The sequence below is a fragment of the Ceratotherium simum genome, chromosome 8 (genome assembly GCF_057802395.1).
Source record: "Ceratotherium simum simum isolate JZ-2026a chromosome 8, ASM5780239v1, whole genome shotgun sequence".
Taxonomy (NCBI): Eukaryota; Metazoa; Chordata; class Mammalia; order Perissodactyla; family Rhinocerotidae; genus Ceratotherium; species Ceratotherium simum.
This window is the reverse complement of record NC_141907.1, coordinates 72,578,481-72,601,576: the sequence shown is the minus strand read 5'-3', so window position 1 is coordinate 72,601,576 and position 23,096 is coordinate 72,578,481. Positions and strand designations below refer to the sequence as shown.

The 23,096-nt window shown below is 40.1% G+C and overlaps 1 protein-coding gene across 1 annotated transcript in view; it reads right to left on the bottom strand.

Moving 5' to 3' along the window:
• Nucleotides 1-23,096, bottom strand: part of HERC6 (HECT and RLD domain containing E3 ubiquitin protein ligase family member 6) — a 50,739-nt gene that overhangs the window by 1,139 nt on the left and 26,504 nt on the right. Inside the window, exons 13-22 of the mRNA XM_087434576.1 lie at nucleotides 21,021-21,175; nucleotides 15,293-15,403; nucleotides 14,603-14,710; nucleotides 11,209-11,373; nucleotides 8,982-9,125; nucleotides 5,666-5,832; nucleotides 4,318-4,381; nucleotides 3,807-3,877; nucleotides 1,648-1,831; nucleotides 1,458-1,560 (exon numbers count right to left, since the gene is read on the bottom strand). Coding sequence (XP_087290702.1) covers nucleotides 1,458-1,560; nucleotides 1,648-1,831; nucleotides 3,807-3,877; nucleotides 4,318-4,381; nucleotides 5,666-5,832; nucleotides 8,982-9,125; nucleotides 11,209-11,373; nucleotides 14,603-14,710; nucleotides 15,293-15,403; nucleotides 21,021-21,175 — 1,272 coding nt within the window. The remainder of the gene's footprint in view (nucleotides 1-1,457; nucleotides 1,561-1,647; nucleotides 1,832-3,806; nucleotides 3,878-4,317; nucleotides 4,382-5,665; nucleotides 5,833-8,981; nucleotides 9,126-11,208; nucleotides 11,374-14,602; nucleotides 14,711-15,292; nucleotides 15,404-21,020; nucleotides 21,176-23,096) is intronic.

The following is a 23,096-nucleotide window of genomic DNA, read 5'->3' as shown; positions in this document are numbered from 1 at the left end:
TCAGTGACTTCCTAGTCTAGTTGGCTAGGAATTACATACATGAAACGATAACAGCAAGATACAAGGAAGTTTAATGTAGCTCAGCTGGAAGTCTGAGGTGAAGAGCCTAATGAAGCCCTGAGACTCAGGGCAGGGAGAGAGGCGCCAGGCCCAGGTAGCAGGGAGACCTCAGACCTCACATCTGCCTAGTTTCTTCTCAAGGAGAGGAGATGGGTAAGCTTTCAAGGCTGGGGGAAAAAGCCAAGAAAAAGCCAGGGGTAGGAAGATGTGAGTGAACTCACTGAATGTACAGACAATAGAACCACTGGGCTGAAGCAAAAATATCCTGGTAAGAGAGAAGATTGGAAAGGTAGTTTGGGCTTGTGGAGAAGTAGGTTGGGTTTGTGGAGGAGTTGGAATTGTCCTCCACCATCCTCAATAGCAACAAAAATAGCAAGAAAGATGTGTATCTCAGGAAGAACTGAAAACTGGGATGACAAGCTAAGAGAATAAGTCATTAAATCTGTCCTAGGGAAACCTTAGGGTTTCCACCAAGAGAAGTTCTCACACCACAAGGCCGCAGAGCTTAGTGGTCCAGAGCCTGGGCTCTCACCAGCTGTCTGAACACAGGCAAGCTACTAAATGCCTCATGCCTGTTTTTCCTCATATGTAAAATGGGGAAAAATAAAAGTACCTATCTCATAAGGTTGCTATGAGGATAAAGGGAGGTAATAGGTATAAAGTGATCAGTACAATGCCTGGCATAGAATAAGTACACAATAAATGCTGCTGTTGTTATTAGCAGCAGTGGTCATTGCTATTGTTATTCTTTCTTTCTTTTTTGCTGAGGAAGATTAGCGCTGAGCTAACATCTGTTGCCAATCTTCCTCTTTTTTCGCTTGAGGATGATTAGCCCTGAGCTAACATCTGTGCCAATCTTTCTCTACTTTGTATGTGTGTCCCCGCCACACTGTGGCTGATGACTGGGGTAGGTTTGCGCCTGGGATCCGAACCCATGAACCCAGGCTGCCGAAGTGGAGTGTGCCGAACTTAACCACTAAACCACAGGGCCGGCCCCTATTGTTATTTCTAAAATAGTATTAGAGACAGTTTATGCTGTCCTAATTCCATAGGACTTAGATAATTAAATCAAGATAGGAATGTGAGAGAAGAGGCTTGATTAGGAGCCAACAAGAGTGAACAAAGAAGAGAGAAACTCAAATTGGAGGTGAGATTAGGGTCAGTGTTGAGAAGGCAGGAAAACAGCAATATCTTTATCATTATTATCATTTTTTTCAAAATGGCAAACAGGCTTATGTAAGAGAAAGAACACTGGTCTAGAAGGCAAGGAACCTGGGTTCTAATCTTTGCTTTGCCATTAACATGTGTGGCCCACCATTAATAATGACTTCATCCCCAATCAGATATTTGTTTTAAAAAGACATATAACTCTAGATCCATTTATAAATAATACTTACAGAGGAATTTTTTCTTTTCCTCCAAAGTTAATTTGTGAAAAGCTTCCCAAAACATCAGTATAGTAGGATGTGATTTGTGGTATCGCTGATCATATTTTGAATTCTTGAGAAAAAGAGGGAGAAAAATAGTTTTTAGGGGGGATATATAGAAGTTGTTTCGAAGAATTGGGGACATTTTAGTATCACCTACCTTTTCAAACTGTTCCCAGTCATAATCAGTATTTCCAACTATTGCTGTCATTAGTTCTTCAGGCTGGAAATGTCTAAGTATCTCCTTGTCACAGACTTTATAAAATCCTCTCTGAAATTCCTCATAAACTGCGTTTACAGAGGTGTTGAAAATGTAATCAACACACTTAGAAACATAGTCTTTCCTTGAGGGAAGCAAAAAAAAAAGGCCATCAACATACTTTACCAGTGACTAAAATATTCTCTACTTTGCCCTTCTCACCATTTTTATTGAGAAAGTAACGTAAATTACTTCTGCGTAGCACACAGCCCTGTACTATACAGGGATATAAAATCATCCGGTCAGCTAGAAAAAGGAACCTTGGAGAATACAGCAGAAGGATGAAGACTTTGGTTTGCTCCCATTTTCCTCGCTACAATTAGGATGATATTTCCAAAACACTAATTTCAATACCTCCTGCTTAAAATCTTTCAAAGGCTTCCCATTGCCCTTAGGGTAAATTCCAGACCTCCTTAGCAAGATCAAAAAGCCCTCCATGATCTGAGCCTTGCCCCACTCAGAAGCCTCTTCCCACTTGCATTTGAATCTCTGGCCAAACGGACCTTCAGTTCACCAGGCCTCACTGTTTCTCTTGGAGTTAGGCCATAGCAGGCAGTGTTTCCTCTTCACCTGGCAACTTCTATCATTCATCCGAGTTCAGTGTGAACATGACTTTCTCAGGGTCGGTCCTCTGTTCCTCTCTCTCCCCTCGCACAACAGTTTCATTGTGTGAAAATTATTTCTCCCAAGTCTGTCTTCTCTACTACGTGATCAATTTCCTGATGGCAGGGTTTCTACCAGAGGTATTTCCAGCAGATAGCCACCAGAAACTCGATAGTCTCCCACCTTCTGAGCGTCCTTTGTCGACTACCCTATCTCAATCAACCTGTAGGGGAGCAAAATTTGCCACCCCAAAATGTGTCTCTTTGGCATGAGGATTATTTTAAGCTGGTGATTTTTAAGAAACAAAAGACTCAGGAAGAGCTTTCACCTCCCCCTTAACTGCCAAAAGAATTTAGATAAAGGGCCTGTTCCAGGAAGAAGAGCTATCACCAGAGATATCTACAAGGAATATGAGCTAGGTGTGCTGGACTGGGGCAAGTGAGCAGGGCCTGTTTGATTCAGGTCTTCTCTGTGTCCCATTGTCTCTGCATAGCATGGCAAACGTGTGTTTACCAAACATTTGCTCTTCCCATCTTTCTGTGAAACGTCTTCCTTCCTTTTGAAGGCCCAAACCCCGACCCCTTCTCCTTAGCTCTGGATGGCATATAAGCCTCAATTGCCTGACTGGCCGGGGAACCTCATATCTTTGGGGTTCCCATACATACGAAATTAAATTTGATTTTCTCCTGTTAATCTGTTTCATGTCAATTTAATTCCTTTTTTTTTCTATTACCCTCCAAATCCATTTTTCAGTTTCATTTTTAGAACAGCCAGAAGAACTTAGAAAGGAGAACGAAAAATTTCTTCCCTTCTCTCCCCCACCCCGTAACCACTGACGTGCTGGTAAATGTTTAACAACCAGCTCTCTCAAAAGGAGAGAGAAAAGGAAGGAAACCCTCACTTGCAGCATTTGCTGATTTCTGTGGTGAAAATATTTCCACCATGGCTGACTTCAAGCTACTAACACTTTAATAATAAACTCTCAACATTTTCCAAATTTAACACTCAGCTCTCACAAGCTGGTACCAGCTGACTCGAGCGTACCTATAACTCTCTAGTCTCTCAGTTGATTTTAATTTTCCTCAGAGTGCTCATCCTTATCTGACATTCTGTTACATAATAATTTATCCGTGTATTGTCTTTCTCCCCCACGGAAATTTAAGCTCCAGATTTGGTCTGGCTCTTTCACTGCTATATCCCTGGCACCTAGAATAGGTTCTGGTACAGAGTAGGGGCTCAAAACTAGTTGTTAAACGAATAACTAGTGAAAAGTGCTGCAAAGGAAATATTTAATCCTGACTCCTTTCTGCCCTTCTCTTAGCCTGTAACCTTGTTATCTTTCTAAATGCTGAGGAGCTAAAATGATCATCTGAGAAGCTAAAATACATTTATCAAGTACAGTGATATAAACATTTTATGTATATTCAAAGCAGATATTTCCAGGTCTCAAAACTTACTTGTTGGTTTGGTCCACAAGTACAGAGATCCCATTTGGAATTAGATCAACATCATTTTGGTCCCAGTGTATCTATAACCAAAACGTATTCAGGTACCAAACATGACAGAAAGTCTGGATAATCAACCATAACACCATTATTGCCAATACATTCTTCCCTATGAAATTTTAAATAACTGGGAGCTAAATAATTATTTGTAAAGTTCAGCCTTTTAAATACATATAAAAATAAAAAGGCTTCCCTAGTATCTGTTGTACATTGCTTTTAAGCATACATCATTCCATTTAGGTGTTTACATTGTTCACACTGATTGAGTGATTGCTCTCTTTTCACTTTATTTGAGAGTGTATAGACATAAGGTATCAAATGAGGAGCAGGTGGGGAAAGTCTTACAGTACAGAAGTAAAATACTCTTCAAGAAAGGAATCCCATATTTAAGATACTATAATAAAATTTATTTTAAAAAAACAAATTAAAGGTAACGTATAATCTGGCTTTCATTAGTACTCACAGAAAAATAGATGTAATCTTCTTCAATGTCATCAGATTCATCATTTAGAACTTCTTGCAAATTCCTAATGAAAATTTTGGTTTAAAAAATTATACTTACTGATTTTGTAAAATGTCAAAAGTAATAAATGTTCAATGGAAAAAATTTTGGACAATATAGAAATGTATAAAATGCCATGTAAATTTCCTCTCCTTCACCTTCCCACTCCCTCTGCCTAGAGTTAACCGCTATTTACAGTTTGATTGTTTGGACCACCGCTAACACAGAGACACTGCTGAGTCGTGGTGGAAATTACAAAAAGGAGCCCCTTCCTCTAGACCAGTGATTCTCAACCAGGAGTGATTTTGCCCCCCAGGGGACATTTGGCAAAATCTGGAGACATCTTTGGTTGTCATGATTAGAGGGAAGGTTGCTACTGGCATCTAATGGGTACTGACCCCATGTGCTGCTAAATATCCTGACAATGCCCCGAACAGCCTTCCACAGCAAAGAATTACCAGACCAAAATGTCAATATTGCCAACATTGAGAAACCCTGCTCTAGACTGTCAGGGGATCCAGGATTGTAAATCTAGCCAGTTTATTCTTCTACATGAGAAGAGAATCCTTTTCCCCAATCTGTTGCCAATTCGATATTTTATGAAAAACTTTTTAACAGTTGTCAGTCTGTAGGCAGAAAAATGACATCTCATTTTCATTTGTATTTCCTCAATTACTAGTAAGGTTGAGCATATTTTTATTTTTTGATTAGCCATACAGATACACACAGAGATATTGCCATATATATTTATATGTGTGATGACACACACTTATATATGTATACATCAGAGATACTAATCCTTTGTCTATCATGTATGTTGCCTGTATTTTCCTCACAGGATAGTTTGCCTTTTAACTTAGAACAAGTATTTTTCAATCCCTAAAAAATTAAGTTGATGATATCCCAATTTATTTAAATAAATTAAATATGATTAAATATGATTTACTTAAAATAAATATAGCATGCGTGATTCTCATTAAGAATATTGTGTACTGTCCAAAGCAACTGTTTCCATCTGGATAAATTCAAGAGACCATGCCAGAGCTTGGTTTATTGTACTGGTCGATACTTAGAGGAGCATTTGGCTTGTCTCCATTTTTGAAGGTTTACTTGATTATAACTCATGCTAAAATTCAAATTCCTCTAAAGAGCACACATTTGTTGAAATCAAAGATCTTGTCTGTGTTCATGTGTATCTGTGTGTGTGTGTGTGTGTGTGTGTGTGTGTGTCTAACGTCTTAGGCATAACGTTATTATGCCTAAATAACTGAGACTTACTGGATATAGTCCTGGAAAAGCATTTACTTACTTTCCCAAAAGAGGACTGAGTTCTCTTAAATCTTCCAATGATGGCTTTTGGTCCAGAAGTTTCTTAAACAGAGCCAGTGGGAAAGGAAGGTTGGCAACATTGAAGTTGTATAGGGAGAGTCCACACAGCATCCCAAAGAGGAAATAGCTCTTCTTCTCAAATTTAGGCTGGAAAAGGAGAAGGAAAAAATATCCCTAATGTAGTCTAAAGAATCAATAATCCAAAGGGATGATTAGATTCGTAGACAATGATTTTGGTTCCATTTTCTAAAAGTTGCAAATTAGAAACAGAATGGACTTCAGGAAAATAAAAACTTGAGGTTCTTACGTAGGCTATAATACAATTCAAATTTCTTCCATAAGTTAAAATACGAATTAACAGTTCAGAATATTAAATAAATGAAGTTACTTTTCGTTACTAACAGCATGTCTGGAATATAAAAAATAAGCTCAGACAGCCTCATAAACGAAGGATTTTCACTCTTTAGTTCTACAGTCTCTGCCTTTATGTTCACGTAGAAAAATGACACTGTGGAAGGAAGGGTGCACTTGATCTACACGTTCAGTGGGCGTCAGGCGTGTCATGTGAGTGTCAGATGAGTGGTGTCCCCTTGGGCAATACAGCCCTCAACCTAGCTGTGCTTCCAGGGACAGGCACATGGGTCAGGGAAGGTGCCTAATGCTGTTGACCATGACAGCGGGTGGAAGGAAGAAGGAAGGAGTCCTGATGAAATTGGCCTCACTGTGCTCTCTGCACTTTGTAGTCCCAGATGAGGGAAAACACCGGCCACATCTGGCCGGGCCACCGCTACAGCTCAGCCGAGAGATCACTAGCCTGAAAATTATAAGACTGTGAATCCAGCACCAGCCTTGCTGTCAGCAGGTCATGACTCTGGGCCACTCACATAATAGTCTGTGCCTCCATCCACTCGCCCCATTTACTTCTTAGCGTAATTGTGAGGATAAATGCTAAAAATGCATTTGATCCAAATGTGGCCTCCTCTAACCTAATTGGTCCTGTGGCCTGTATTTGTAACGTGTCCCCTGCTTCTGGCTGATTTTGTCCCTTCACTGAGCCATACACGAATCAAACTTCTGTTCCTGTGTGTTCTATCTAGCAGCATAGCACAATGCTTAAGAGTAAGGGCTTTGGGGGGCCGGCCTGTTGGCGCAGCAGTTAAGTGCTTGTGCTCTGCTGCGGTGGCCCGGGGTTCGCAGGTTTGGATCCCGGGCCTGCACTGACGCACTACTTGTCAGGCCATGCTGTGGCAGCGTCCCATATAAAGTAGAGGAAGATGGGCACGGATGTTAGCCCAGGGCAAATCTTCCTCAGCAAAAAAGAGAAGGATTCGCATGGGATGTTAGCTCAGGGCTGATCTTCCTCACAAAAAAAAAAAAAAAAAGTAACGGTTTTGGGGTCGGACAGTCCTGAGTTCACATCCTGGCCCGGTGACTTGCTAGTTGAATGTCCTCAGACAGTTTATTTAATCTTGCTGAGCCTGAGTTCATTTATCTGTAAAATGAGGACAAACCACCTACCTCACAGCGTTGACGTGAGGATTAATCTTTTCCTCTCCATCCCCCACTTGCATCTCTTTGATCTATTTAGTCCCTATCCTTCAACATCAACCTCGGGTCTCCACTTTTCCATGACACTTTCTCCAGTCACTTCAGTCGCCCTTGATTTCTTTCTGTCCTAATTAAAAAAATCCCTTAAATTTGTACAGTGCCCTAAGTTCGCCAGGCACTTTCAGACTCTGATGCACCTCATCTTGCTTTATTCCCACTCGGCCCTGTAAAGCAGGCAGAGCAGAAATTATGACACCCATTTTATAGGTGAGGAAACTGAAAACTCAGAGAAGCTAGACGACTCAGCCACCGTCACCCAAGAGTAGAACTCTGGGCTTCAAATCCCACATCCGTGCTTCCTTCCACACCCACCCTGCTTCTCAACAACTGTTACACGGGACGTCAGCATCCATCACTGAGAACCAGTGCTGAAGTTCCTGGTGTCTCAGTCTCACTGCTCCATCTACATATACAAAAACGTTTCAAGAGGAAAGGGATTGTGTCTTATACTAATTTGAAACTCCCACAATATTTAATACAATGTTGGAACCTCAAGAAACATTCAATAAGTGCTTGTTGACTGACTGATAAAAATCCTACCACTGGCACACCTTGGCCTTTCTTGTCTTCTAGAGGTTCATTCTTTCTCAAAAAGATACAAAACACCTTTCAGTATTTTTTCACACCCATTCATCTTTCTCCTCCTCTTCCCTGTCCTTCCTGACTTCCAAACCTCCACCATGTCATTCGGAAGACCATTTGGAAGCTTTTATGGGAAAGTTTATGGGAAAGGGGCTCAATAAATCGAAGCTCAACATGTGATTCTTTTTAGAATTATTTGCTCTGAGTTACTAATACAGAAATGACAACAAGTCTTTGTGACTTTAAGAAAATGTTTACATTTCAAAGATCTTTATAAAAATAGGATCACTGCAGAAATGAATCACCTTAGAATTAGCAACTATCTCTAGGATTCTAGTAATAATTTCCCTCCTAATTTGAAACATTCTAGATTCTTCCTTCTCAAAATTTAGGAAACCCCTCAAATATCCATCAATAGGAGACTGGATAAGTGAAGTGTGGCACATCCATACAGTGGAACGCTGCTCGGCTATAAAAGAGAATGAACGACAGATACACGCAACAACACACACGAGTCTCAACACGATTATGCTGAGTGAAAGGGACACACACAAAGACCGCTTATGATTCCGGTTACGTGAAACTCTAGGAAACTTCAAACTACTCTATAGTGACGGAAATCACATCAGTGGTCGCCTGTGCTGGGGCGGGGGAGGGGCAGAAGCAGGGGAGCAGAAGGATTAGAAAAGGACGGGGGAAACCTTGGGAGATGATGGACATGTTCATTATCGTGACTGTGATGACAGTTTCATGGGGACATATGTGGACATCAAAACTTAGCAAATTGGACACTGTAAATATGTGCAATTTCCTCTATCTCAAGTGTTCTTAATTAAAGCTGTCTAAAAGTTTAATGTGCATGTGAATCACCCGGGATCTTGTAAAACACATGTTCTGATCTGGGGCGGGGCCTGAGATTCTGCTTTTTGAACAGCTCCCAGTCGATGCTGGAGCTGCTCCTCTGTGGACCATATTTTGAGTAGCCAGACTTTATGTGACCTAATTTTACATTATTATGTGTATGGTTTGCGTGTTGCAGTATATAGAGAATGCCATAAGAAAATGCTCTGCTCTGAAATGCCATAAGAAAATCAATGAAGACTTACGCTGACAGGAAACCACATGGAGGAACCCTCTTCGGGATATATGAACATCCCATATTCTGTCTTGGTCATCTCTTCAAATATACAGTGGAAGAACTCGGACTTGACCCCTGCACTCTCAGGACGAATTTCTTTAACAAATGCAATCTGAAGAAAAAGAACACACTCTCAGGTCCAGATTTAAAATATCATGTCTTGATCTTTATGGGAAAGTTCCAAACCTCCTGCAGTCACCAGAATTCCCAGAAGCCCACACACCTTCCCTCATGGCAATCTGTTCTGCCTCAATTTGCTACTGAGCAGCAGATGCCATGAACCTGTTTATTGTCAGATTATTTTCTAGTGAGGGCCTGCCCCATGAACCAAGTGAAGGCGGACTCGAGCAAGACTGAGCATTCACCACTTACAGTGACCGGCGTCTTGAACCAAACTTTGATGGGCTTCAAACCCCTGGGCCACTCAACTCCCCAGTTATTCTGTTTTGCTGTCTATCTTCATCTCATCATCCAGACTTTACAACCTTGCCTCCAGTCAACAACCATTTGGGTTTCTCCAGACTTTGCCCTCATTAGGACTTCTGATAAACAGCCCTCCCAGCCAGCCTGGGCAGGGCACCTGTGCAGGAACCATCAGACTGACTGTCCATACCCTTGTGGGGAAATCAATATTGACTAGTCCTTCTTTTCTAAAGTCCACATTTGGACTCTGTGGCCTAGTACTACCTTGTTTTCCTCTGACCTCTCCAATGACTCCTTCTCTACTTCCTTTTCCGGCTAATTTCTTTGGATCTTTTGAATATAAGCATCACTAAGCTTCATTAAGAGTTCTCTTTCTCCTTCTTTGCCTGAAAGATCTTATCTACTAACACTTTGGTCAACCAAGTCCTTGGCCACAGACCATCATCTCCAAGGACCTGCCTCGCACTCCGTCTGGATACCCCAATAACAAATTAAGCTTACCTCCAATTTTCTTATTTCTGCTCATTTACACTAGCAAGTCTGCCTTCGCCGTGGTCAGAATCCACTCATAATGGACCCTGACAACCTTGCCTTGTTCAGAGTCTGTGTTTTGATTGAATCTGTCTTGAAGTTTACCCTCTTACCTCTTTATCACCTCCTGCAGGTGGTATCATTTTCTATGGATTTCCTCATAATCAAGATATAAAGGAAAGTAGGTGCAGAGGGAGACATACAACTAGAAAATCTGGCTTATAACACAGTTTTTTTGTTTTCCACTGGAGTCCCATCCTGGGAAATAGCCCTCTCCTATCTGAGTCCCACCCTCCAGGTTCTGCTTTCTTCTCTGAGAACCTAACTCTTTCCCTAATGGCTGATAACAGGAAAAGCCACTCCCTTCTGGACAGACTCCTGCTCCCACCTACAGAGTTAGTCATTGTTCTATGGCCTCAATAGGGCAGACGATCTGAGGTACCACACAACAAAAACCCTACAGGCGCCCACAAAGGGTGAAGTGGAGGATGGCTAGATTTGGAACCAATAGAGTAGAAGGTTTGTGCCTAAAACTAGAGCCCAAATGTAGGAAAAGTATCTGTTCCACCTGCTGCTGGTTGATAGCATTAATAGCCCAAATTCCTCAGCCCTCCTTGATCCATGTCTTTTGCATGTGACTTTGCAGTTCCTCCCATTAAAAAGGCTGAATATACTTTGCCAGCCCTTGACTTGGATTCAGCCACGTGACTTGCTTTGACTAAAGTAACATTTGTTGTGTGACTGGGCCTGCTGTCTTGTACCTCTGGCATTGCTGTGAGAAGAACATGCTTGCAGTGCCAGGAAGAAGACGAAAAACACAGGAAGCAGAGCCAAACTGCCCTATCCAGGCCTAGTCTAGATCAAGCCAGTCCCTAGCCAACTCCCAAATATGTAAACAAGCGCAGACAAAATCTGCAAAGCCACCCAGATGAGTTCAACCTATACCAGTAGATCCTCAGCTAAATAGCAGATGGGTAAAATAAATTACTGTGCTTTTAAGTCATTAAGCTTTTGGATGGTTTATTATGCAAAAGTTTTGTAGCCATAGGTAACTAACAGTTAACTCACAACCCCAGTGTTCAATTAAACATCCCACTGCTTTCCTCTGAAGGGTAAGGGAGGAATTCTGGAAACCATAAGGCTGATAACTGTAGTTGCAAATGCAGGCTCTTCTTTGCTACATTACATAAATGTTTCCCTCCCACATTAGTAAGAAGGTCCGATGAGACGTTTTACTGTACCGCTAACTCTTTCCGGAGGTCAGTGACTTCAGCTTGGCTTAACTGACGCAGAGCATCTTCAACTAGGTGACTCCGTCTGACTTGAAGTATAAATATAGGTGCTGGAGGGAATTCATCCTTTCCTTGCTGAATTGTTTGCCCCAGGGATGCACACACTATTGCATTCTAGAAAAAGAAATATTTTAGGAATCCTCATAGGAATACTAGGAAGTGTTTAATATTTCAAATAAACATATTTTGGATAGCATACACTTACACCTGCCATTGCTATATATACTCATATTCTAACTATTTAAGGAAAAGGGCATCATATGTACACTCATGGATAAAGAGATCACGGGATCTGTGAAACTATGGCTCCTAGGAATTGTGTACAGGGGATTAGTCCCCATGGATGTACAATTGAGTAATTACAAGCTATCTCAGACCACATATTATGGTAAACATGATCCTTCAAGGCAACAGTGGTATTCAACATGCTGAGACATTTGTCCACGAGCAGTCTCAAGAAGCAGAGTGTTAGCACCATAATCCTCCAGAATACAAGGGCAGTTCGGGAGCTCCAGGATAATGTGGATATAGGAAAAAGACTAGAGGAAAGACTCGCTCAGAGAAGATCCACTCTTCCCCTTCAAATAACTATGATCCATCAACCAAATCTGCATGGGAGCTCCCCAGAAATATGCCACCGGTGGCCTCAGTTTGGACCTAGCATTGTTCTCAGTCACCACACATAGTACTTCCGTTTAGCTTTTCTGAATTCTCAGCATTCCCTCACTACTTCAGTCCCCCGATCTTGTTTGTGCTGAACTCCCTTGGATTAGAAATCTAGTGTTGGACTTGCTATCCTCGCTTTGACCTTTAACACTCTTCTAGGGCTTCTGCTATATCACAAGGACAATAAAGGAGTATTTAGGACTCACAAACCAATGCAGCCCTCTTGGGGCCTATCCCGCAATAGTGACAGTAAGACAGGTGGGCAATGGCTATCCTATTCCAGGTTTCCAGGCTGGGGGTGTTGCCCATATGAGCACTCTATAAGCATCTCAGAGAAGCGTGCATGTGGCTCCGGGCTTGGGAAGGCCCTGACCCGGATCTCTGCCAGCACTATATCCTCAGAAATTTATATGAGATTCCACTAGATTCTTTGGGTTTTTCCTTAACATGTTTGTTGGAAAGAAGCTCCAGGTTTGTAGGGAGATGGATCAAGTGCCATTTCTGGTCCTTCCTGGTGATGGTGATGGGTCAGCTCCTCCTGTGGCCCAGGCATCTGCAGCTCTGGGACACTTCACTAATACTGCCTGCTGAGCAAGCAGCACGTCCCACGGCTCAGAGTGACAGCGAGTGGCCAGCAGTGTCCTCCACTGACTACAGCAGGGAGGGGAGTATGGGGCCTGCTGCACGCCTACTTTCTCTCACGTAACCAAGGTCGGGACTGGAAACCTGCATCTTAGTTTCCAGTTTCTCTACCCCTATTCTCCATGTACTGGTTTCCCCTTTCTACATTCATGCATTTGAATTGGTAATCCAGTTTGGAGCTTACCATCCTGACTATGTCTAGCATCTCTCCTTTGGAGGGCCCGATTCTGGAGTCTGCTTTCTAACTTTACCCATGACACCTATAACTACAAGTTCTCTTGTCCTCAAACGTTCCCCAAACCTTCATGATATGCAACCTGCCTGGGTCCACTATCCACACAACCCTCAGGAACAGAGTAGACAGGTTAGAACACTGCTGTAGAAGAAAACACGATAGAAGGAAGGACTTGTTTAAAGGAAACTGAAGGGGAAATCAGGTTTGGGAAGGAAAGACTCAATCTAGTTTCTCCCATTACCAGAGATGTTAGGAAAATAAAAAAAGATGTGGCTGGGAAACAAAAGACGAGATGACCCAGTCAAATCTCCTTGTAACCATGCTGATGACAAACACTAATAACAGCAACTAGAGGGGGAGTCCTTATCTACGGAATGCTTTTAGCAGGAAGTACCTTGTCTGTCTAGGTTGCTTATCATAAATAAACCTGGAACTTATGGATTTATGGGGCATGGCTCTTTGGAAAATGTCAGGTAAGCTCTATAATTAGTGGGGTATAAAAAGGAAATGTTTGATAACTGAAATGGCTCCTTTGTGCAGGTGATGTACCAGACTTCTCCACATTTCACCCAGATGGCCGTATCCTTTGATTTATGAATAAAAGTAGTGGGTATGACTTCTGATTCCTGTGAGTGTTTAAAGTATAAACATTACAGATAAATAGATATGATCCTTTCCTAAGGAATGGCCTGGAAAATAAGTCTCAGCAATCAAAAATTGGAAAATCTTTAGCATAACGTCTGGGGGCTGGGGGCGGGATGAGCATTATGTATATTTAACTAAGAACTAAGGCTGATGGTGATAAGAGAGACAAAATAGCATGTTAACGTTATGTGGGAATAATACAACTGCCAGAAAAGGAGGAGAAGGGAGAGTCAGTGGAAAACAGAATAAACTGACTGACTGACTTACAGGCATTATCTGGGAATAAAAGAGTATCAGGGGGGCTTACCAATTTAAGCAGATATGAAAATCTAAAGCCTAACACTGGACTGAGGAAGAGAGGGAGGGAAATGGAAAGAGTAATTACTAGATGTTTCAGTTGCTCATAGTAGGAAAACAGTATCATCTCAAGAAAGTGAGGACTTGGGCGTTATATAATAATGAGAAACACAATTAAAATTAAACCAAAGTATCAGGATTAACCCATTGAACTGGAAAAGATCACAAAGCTTGGTAACACTCTGCATTGGTGAGAGTGTGTGAAAGGGGCATTTCATACATTGCTGGTAGTAACATAAATTGGTACAACTTCTATGTACGGTAATTTGGCAACATTTAATAATTAAAGAAAAAGGATTATGCATCATTCAACCTACCTATATGATTGATTTTTCAGGGGAACCAAATGGCCCTGAGGGTGAATTGATGAAGAAAAGTTCTTTACAGAATTCCAGTTTATAACTTTGGAAGGAATGATAAGATTAGAAATATCACCACTTTTCAAAATTTAACCAAACAATGGATGAATTATTAAATAAAAGGTTGAGGGGAAACATTACAATGGAAGAATCATGTGGTCACCACCTCAACCCACTGATGAATCTCAGCCTGAACAAGAGGGAAACAACCAGAAATAATGCATTGAAGTATGGAGAGGTGACAATTGGGCCTGAGATTTGCTTTAAGATACTTCAGCAAAAATAGTACCAACTAGAAAAACAATAAAAGTGATAAATGATGCAAGTGTGGCAAAATGTTAATGGCTGCTGGAACTTTGTGATGGGGTTCATTACTCCATTATCTCTATTTTGTACATGTTTGAAATGTTACATAATGAAAAAAGTAAGGCATACGTACCTGCATTTGTCTAAAGGATTCAGCTTGGAATAATTTAATTTTGGATAGCAAATTAAAGATAAATGGAAAATCACTGAAAATAAGGGGATTGGCATTTTCCGCAGGTATCTAAAAAATAAACAGAGATAATAGTTTTGATAATTAAAAAATTCATAGAAACAGAGAGTAGAAAGAATGGTTGTTAGCCTTTTGTGAGCAAGATCAGCCCTGAGCTAACATCCATGCCAATCCTCCTCTTTTTGCTGAGGAAGACTGGCCCTGAGCTAACATCTGTGCCCATCATCCTCCACTTTATGTGGGATGCCGCCACAGCATGGCCTGACAAGCCCGCGCGCCCTGGATCCGAACCTGGGCCACCAGCAGCGGAGCTCGAGCACTTAACCGCTACGCCACAGGGCCGGCCCCGAAAAATCTCCACGTTTTACCTCATCAACCTTAAATTATTTCCCTCTATACTTTTTTGGGATCTGTTTTTAAGAATCCAAATTACCTAGAAACAAATTTCTAAGAAAATGCATTTGTTGGTGAGTGAAAGATATTTAAGTTTTCAATGATCATCCAATTTAGGAAATTCAATATTTCAATGAGGAAATTTTCAAATCTTCATTTATCAAAGAGATACCTACATAGCTACTCATGCGTCCTCCTTTAAAGCATGATAATTTTCAGAAGTAAAAATATTATTCTTACCAGGTTGTTCTTCCTCAAGAACACTCTTTTATCTTTACAAATGTCCAACAAATATGAGAGTTCATTTACGTTGAAAGTATTTTCTGGTAGCAGACAGTTAGCTTTGTTTACCTTAAAGAGAATATGACCTGTGAATTTCATTTTCTAGTAATAAATGATTTAATCTATTTTTTAGATATGGCTATTACATAGATAATTAGAATAGAGCTCTAGAAACCCAATATATTTGTCAGTGATGGAGTAGACTTCCATAACTCTTCCATTTTTTGATCTATAATGTCTCCAATTTTCAAGAATATTGTAAAAGATATAAGATATTGGCAGTGGAGATTAGGAAACCAATTCTTAGGGCACAGGTTTACTGGAAACAGTTTCTAGATCGTGAGAATAAAAGCACCAGAAAAACTCAAGGTATTCTTGTGAATTCAGCACTTTCTCTATTAACTAATGAATACTAATTTAGCACACACTATTTGTCAGGCATGGGACAAAACATAAGCTAAAAATGGTCCTGACTTACACACAGCTCTTTGTCTACTACAGTGGTCAGCAAACTCTTTCTTAAATCCAGTCAGTCAACATTTTGAGCTTGGGATCATACAGTCTCTGGTGCACCTATTCAACTCAGCCATCTTGTAGCACAAAACCACCGCAGACAATATGTAAACAAGTGCATGTGGATGTGTCCCTTTATTTACAAAACTTTATTTACAAAAACAGGAGGCTGCCCGTGGGCGTAGATTGCCAACCCATGGTCTAGTAGGTAAAAACAGCAAGTAATCCAGCATCTAGGATGCAGTTCCTGACTGGACAAGGACTTAGGGGGTTCAAGAAGGCTTCCCAAAGGAAGCAGAGCTAGAAAATCAATGATCTAAATAAGCCCCATCACATCAAATTAATCCAATAGACAGAAGGCAGGAAATAAGAAATCTCAGAACATAAATTAAGGAAAAAATCAGATGTATAGGAGAGAAGACCAACAAATAAAAAGACTGAGTCGTAAAAAAACACAAAACTTCCTGGTAAGACAGATCCAGAAAAAAAAGGCCAATAACCATTATCAGGAATGAAAATGCAATAAAACTACAGATTGTGATGGGTACTTTTTCCTCAATGAAATAAGTCCATTACAAAACATCTTAAATCCTCATAAAGTTTCTCACTTTTAAAATCCCCAATTATTTTATGCCACACATTTTCCTTTTATACATTACTTTAAAAAAAATTTGACTCCTTATGATTCTTATTCGTCTTCTTAATCTTTTTTCTTTAATTATTAACGACATGTTGTGACAACATGGACAGACCTTTAGGACATTATGCTAAGGGAAATAAGTCAGACACAGAAAGACAAATACTGTATGATATCACTTATATGTGGAATCTAAAAAAGCCAAACTCATAGAAACAGAGAGCAGAATGGTTGTTAGTAGGGGTTGGAGGGCAGGAGAAATGGGAAGATGTTGGTCAAAGGGTACAAATTTCCAGTTATGAGATGGATATCTAATAACTGGGAGTCTAATGTATAGCATGGTGACTATAGTTAACAATACTGTACACTAATGCATTGCTTAAAGATGGGGACACGTTCTGAAAATGCATCATTGGGTGATTTGGTTGTTATGCGAACATCATAGAGTGTACTTACACAAACCTAGATGGTACAGCCTCCTACACACCTAGGCTATACAGTATAGCCTATTGCTCCTAGGCTACAAACCTGCACAGCATGTTACTGTACTGAATACTGTAAGCAACTGGAACACAATGGCAAGTATTTCTGTATCTAAACATATCTAAACATAGAAAAGGTACAGTAAAAATAAGGTATAAAAGATAAAAAATGGTGCGCCTGTATAGAGCACTCACATGAATGGAGCTTCCAGGACTGGACGTTGCTCTGGGTGAGTCAGGGAGTGAGTGGTGAGTGAACATGAAGGCCTAGGACATTACTGGACACACTGTAGACTTTATCAACACTGGACACCTAGGTTACACTAAATTTATTTATTTATTTATTTTCCCCCCTTGTCTCCCCAAAGCCCCAGTAGATAGTTGTATGTCATAGGTGCACATCCTTCTAGTTGCTGTATGTGGGACGCAGCCTCAGCACGGCCGGACAAGTGGTGTGTCGGTGCGCGCCCGGGATCCAAACCCGGGCCGCCAGTAGCGGAGCGCGCGCACTTAACCACTAAGCCACGGGGCCGGCCCCCAGGATACACTAAATTTATAATAAAATATTTTTCTTTCTTCAGTAATAAATTAACCATAGCTCACAGTAACTTTTTTACTTTATAAACTTTAAATTTTTTTTAACTTTTCGACTCTTTTGTAATAACACTTAGCTTAAAACACAAACACATTGTACAGCTGTGCAAAAATATGTTTTCTTTATATTCTATAAGCTTTTTTCTGTTAAAAATTTTTTTTTCACTTTTTAAACTGTTTTTGTTAAAACTAAGACACACACACATTAGCCTAGGCCTAGACATCACCAGGATCATCGACATCACTGTTCCACCTCCACATCTTGTCCCACGGGAAGGTCCTCCAGGACAGTAACTCGCGTGGAGCCGTCGTCTCCTATGACAACAAGGCCTTCTTCTGGAACGCCTCCCGAAGGGCCTGCCGGAGGCTCTTGCTGAGGAGGTGTCACTCTCCAGAAACATGTCCATGGTGGTTTGCTTGGTTTGTTTCCTTTCTTCACCATAGATTCACTTGTAAGCAGATGATGCACATGAACCTTCCTCTCTATTAATGAAAATGTTTCAGTGTTGGGGTCCCTGCTTTCAAACTTTTTAAGGAGCTTGCTGAAGTCTGCACAAGCTTCTGCTAAACCCCACACTGAATTATCTTGGGGGTTCTTCTTTTCTTCTCCTGCAGTTTCCTTTTCTCCTGCCTCTTCTTCAGCTATGCGTTCCGGTTCCGGTTCCAACAACTCCTCTGTAGTCAATTCCTCAGGAACCACCTCCAGGAGCTCCTCAATGTCATCCTCATCCACACCCAGGTTAAAGTTGTTTGCATCTCAGCCACAGCCTTGTTGATTTTTGCAGCCTCCTCATCCTTGGCAAATCCTTTGAAGTCACGGACCACCCTCCTGAGTGTCTTCTTCCAGATGCCATTCATACACTCCTTGGTGACATCATTGCAAGACCAAGCAAGGTTCTTGATGCAATCACAGATGTTGTAATCCTTCCAGAATTGCATCAGTGTCTTCTCAGTGTTTCCTGAGCTGCAGCAATAGCCTGGGCAAAGGTCCTCCCTCAGGTAGGAGGCCTTAAAAGCTGTTATAACTCCTTGATCCATTGGTTGGGTCAAAGAGGTGGTGTTTGGAGAGAGAAACACTGCTCTGATATTAGGATGATGATCACCAATAAAAGGAAGATGTGTGGGACCATTATCAACAACAAGCAAAATCTTGAAAGGTAAGTTATTCTCCACAGGGTACTTCTCCAGTTCACTGGCATAGCAATTCAGGAGGGCATCTTGGAAGAGGAGCTGAGTCATCTATGACTTCTTATTGCTCCTGTAGTTCACTGGCAGTGTGTGCTTATTGACATGTTTGAAGGCCATCTGAACCCCATCTGGGGTTCTCAGATCACAAAGGGTTTCAGTTTGTAGCCTTCAACACTGCCCAAGCAAAAACGTTATCCTGTCCCTAAAAGCCTTAAAACCTGGCATTGACTTGGCTGCCTTATGCATGAAAGTCCTTTCAGGCATCCGTTTCCAGAATAGGGAGGTTTCATCCATATTGAGTATTTGCTCTTGCAAGTAATTTTCCTCCATAGTCAGCTTGTCTAGAGTTTCCAAAAATTCTTTAGCTGCCTTCACATCAGCACTCACAGATTCACCACTCACTTTCACATTATGTAATGAATAACAATTCTTGAATCCTTTAACCACACAGAGCTAGTAGTCAATTTAATATCGTAGTCAGGTCCAGCCTTTTCTTTCAACGTTGCAAGCGAACTGTTTTTTTGACTATGATCCTCATGGTGCTGAGAGGGATATGCTCTGTCTCTGGTCTTCAATCCAGGTCATAAGAAGTTTCTCCATGTCTGACAGAGGCCCTTCTCTAATTTTTATTAGTCTCATTGCCTTCAATGAAGCAGATCCTTTAACAGCTTCTGTCACTTTGTTCTTGTTCTTCGAGATGGTAGCTGTGGTGGAATGGGACGTGCCTGACTGGTGAGCAATAACCATCTCTGATTTTCCAGCTTTATATCCCTTAATCACTTTTAATTTTGTTCCCAGGTCAATTACTCGACATGCCTTCCTACTGGCAGCATTAGCAGTGGATTTTGTACACTTAGGGGCCATGATGAGCAAAACAATGTGAGATTAAATCAAGCACAAGATAAAAGGATGCAATCAAGAGACACAGTATAAACACGAGATGTATGAAGTCTGCTGGTGTAACGCGGCATACTGTTTTACAGTGAACTTTTTCTTATAAGTAGAAAGAGTACACTCTAAAGTAATGATTAAAAGTATAGTTAGTAAATACATAAATCAGTAACACAGTCGTTTATTATCATTATCAAGTATTACATACTGTACATAATTGTGTGTGCTGTATGAACCTATGGCAGTGCAGTAGGTTTGTTTACAGCAGCATCACCACAAACACGTGAGTGATGCATTGTGCTACAATGTTAGGATGGCTACGACATCACTAGGCAATAGGAATTTTTCAGCTCCATCACAATCTTATGGGACCACCATCGTATATGCAGTCCATTATCGACGGAAATGTTATGCGGCACACGACTGTACTATATATACTTGAAAGTTGCTAAGAGAGTAGACCTTCAGTGTTCTCACCACAGTATAGAAATGGTAATTATGTGAGGTGACAGAGGTGCTACCTAAAGCTATAGTGCTAATCATTTTGTAGTATATAAGTGTATCAAATCAGCACATTGCACACCTTAAACTTACACAATGTTCTATGTCAATTATATCTCAATAAAGCTGGGGGGTTAGAAATAGTACACTGGTACTTCTGAAAAGCACTAACTTTTGTACATAATATTTTCTCCTACAATTGATATTTTATGGTGAAATTTGCTTTGATTGCCATTTAGCAATTTATATTTGTAAAAGCATCTTATTTTAGCTAATTATTTTTTAATTGAACAATACCAATTTAATTCTGCTCTTTTATTTAAAATGCTCCTGCTCTTCCTGATCCCCCAACAATCATTAGGTTTATTAGTAGCCTAACTTTAGATTCCTTCTAGATTATGTTGTGTACTCTAATGAAAATACTGAATCATTCTCATACTTGAGTATTTGTGCATCTAATATATTATATATAATATGTAATATACTCCTCCAGAGTGTACCCAGTTAGCAAAACAAGCAAAATTTTGAATTATTAAGGGCTGAATAGCGGCCGGCCCCGTGGCTTAGCGGTTGAGTGCGCACACTCTGACGCTGGCGGCCAGGGTTCAGATCCCGGGCGCGCACCGACGCACCGCTTCTCCGGCCATGCTGAGGCCCCGTCCCATGTACAGCGGCTGGAAGGATGTGCAACTATGACATACAGCTATCTACTGGGGCTTTGGGGGAAATAAATAAATAAATAATGTAAAAAAAAAAGGGCTGAATAAAATATTTTCTTTCTGTTATGGGAAACAACACAAAACAAGACTCCAATTGGCTGAGATCTAAAGGCTTTGGATTTAGTACAATGGTATATACATTCCTTTAGATGAATGCTTACCTTATACACTGTTTTCATCATTTCTAGAAGAGCTTTAGCATTGCAGTGACTCTGACTGGTTTCAGTCCAATAATGAATTTGAGAAATGATGGCAGTTTTAAGCATCTGGACCAGTGTGTTGAGAGAAGATTCTTGCAAAGATGCCCAACACTGCTCTGAGGGGTGTAAAATCAGCCATGATAAATATGCACCCTCTATAAAACTCCCTCAGTTTCTACTAGGTTCTTTAATATAAGAAATAGATCATATTTTTCATTTCTTATAGTATAACCCCTAAAATATCTTTCCTAAGGATATCATTCTGAACAACATTTATTACTCATGAATGTGGAAAAAAAATGTTTTCCCTGATTAAGTATCATTGAAATTAAAAGCTCAAATTCAGGATTCTGAAGAAATTTGTTGATAGTTCATATTTATGCTTTATTACTTGATTGATTTCATGATTTTCAAACTGAATATTCTATGAGGTATCTATAAAGCCTGAAAACATACATAGGTGAATACACACACACACAATGTCATCAAGGACATTTTTAATCTGTAAAAAATAAAATATTATCTGTTTTCAGACTTTATGAACATCTGGTATACATGATATACTTTTTAAATTAGCTCAATAACAATATTGTAATGTTACTGAGGTTACAAGCTGGACTTTTGTACCTTTAAAGGACAATTCTCAGAAAATAAATCTATCGAACGTTAAAATACATTATCAAGCTAATGTAATTAAAATAGTATGACCCAGATGCATGACAGGCAAATCCACGTAGCAGAGAGTTCATAAATGGACCCAAATACACATGAGACTTTAGTACATGATAAAGGTGGCATTGCATATTAGTGGGAATGAAACAGATCATTCAGTAAATGTGTGGGGACAACTGGAAACTGATCCAGAAAAAAATAAAGTTTAATTAAGATAAACTCCATATGGATCAAAGATTTAAACATAAAAATGAAGCAATAAAAATTCTAGTAGAAGCACAAGAAATTTTTTAAAAAATTTCCAGTGTGGTAGACTTTTTGAAGTATGACCCAAATTCAGAAACCACAAAAGAAAACGTTAATATAGTAGGCTGCATAAAAATGTTTAAAAATAATTATGCAAGACAAAAATACCACAAAGTAAAAAAATAATAACCCAAAGAAAAAAATTTGCAACTCATATTATTGATAAAGAATTAATTGCCTTAATAGTTGCAAAGCTCCTAAATAAAAAAGAAAAATACTAACAACAAATGGAAAAATGGGTAAGAGGGAAGAACTGATAGTTCCCAGAATATGATATACAAATGGAACTGAGATATAGGAAAACCAGTGCAACCTCATTCATAATGAGAAAATTCAAATTCAAATTAAGAGATTCTTTTTTTCAGAATGGCAAAGCCCAAAGTTTGATAGTAATGTAGAAAATTGTGGGCTGATGCTCTCACATTTGTTGGTGAAGTGTAAACTCGTCCATCCTCTGTCAGGGCTGCCATGTTGCCCAACTCCAGGGGTGCAATTTACTTAGACTACACCGTGAATGGTGACCACTTAAAGTTGCGCAACATGGTGGCCCTGATTCTGTGGAGGGTCATTTGGCAAAATCTCTCAAAATTTAAAATGCACAAATAATCTGACCCAGTAGTTTTGCTTTCTGGAATTCTTCCTGCCTGTGAAAATTTATGTATGTACAAAGAAATGCATGTTAGCACTGTTACTAACAACAAAAGATTAGAAACAACTATTTGTAGTATATCCTCCCAATAGAATACTATTCAGCCCTTAAATGGAATAAGGCAATTCTATAGGTCCTATAACAGAATGGTTTCCATGATATACTTTTAGTGGGAAAAAGCAAGTTGCCAAAGAATGTGAATGGTATGCTACCATTAAAAAAAAAAAAAAAAGAATACATTTCTTTATGTTTTTATGCATACAGAATATCTTTCAAAGGTTACACAAGAAACTCTATTCTGTAACTGCTTTCTGGGAGGGGAACTGGGTGGCTTATATTTCACTGTATATATACCTTTGTACCTTTTAAGCTTTGGACCTTGAACATTAGCTTAAAATTGTAAAAGGACA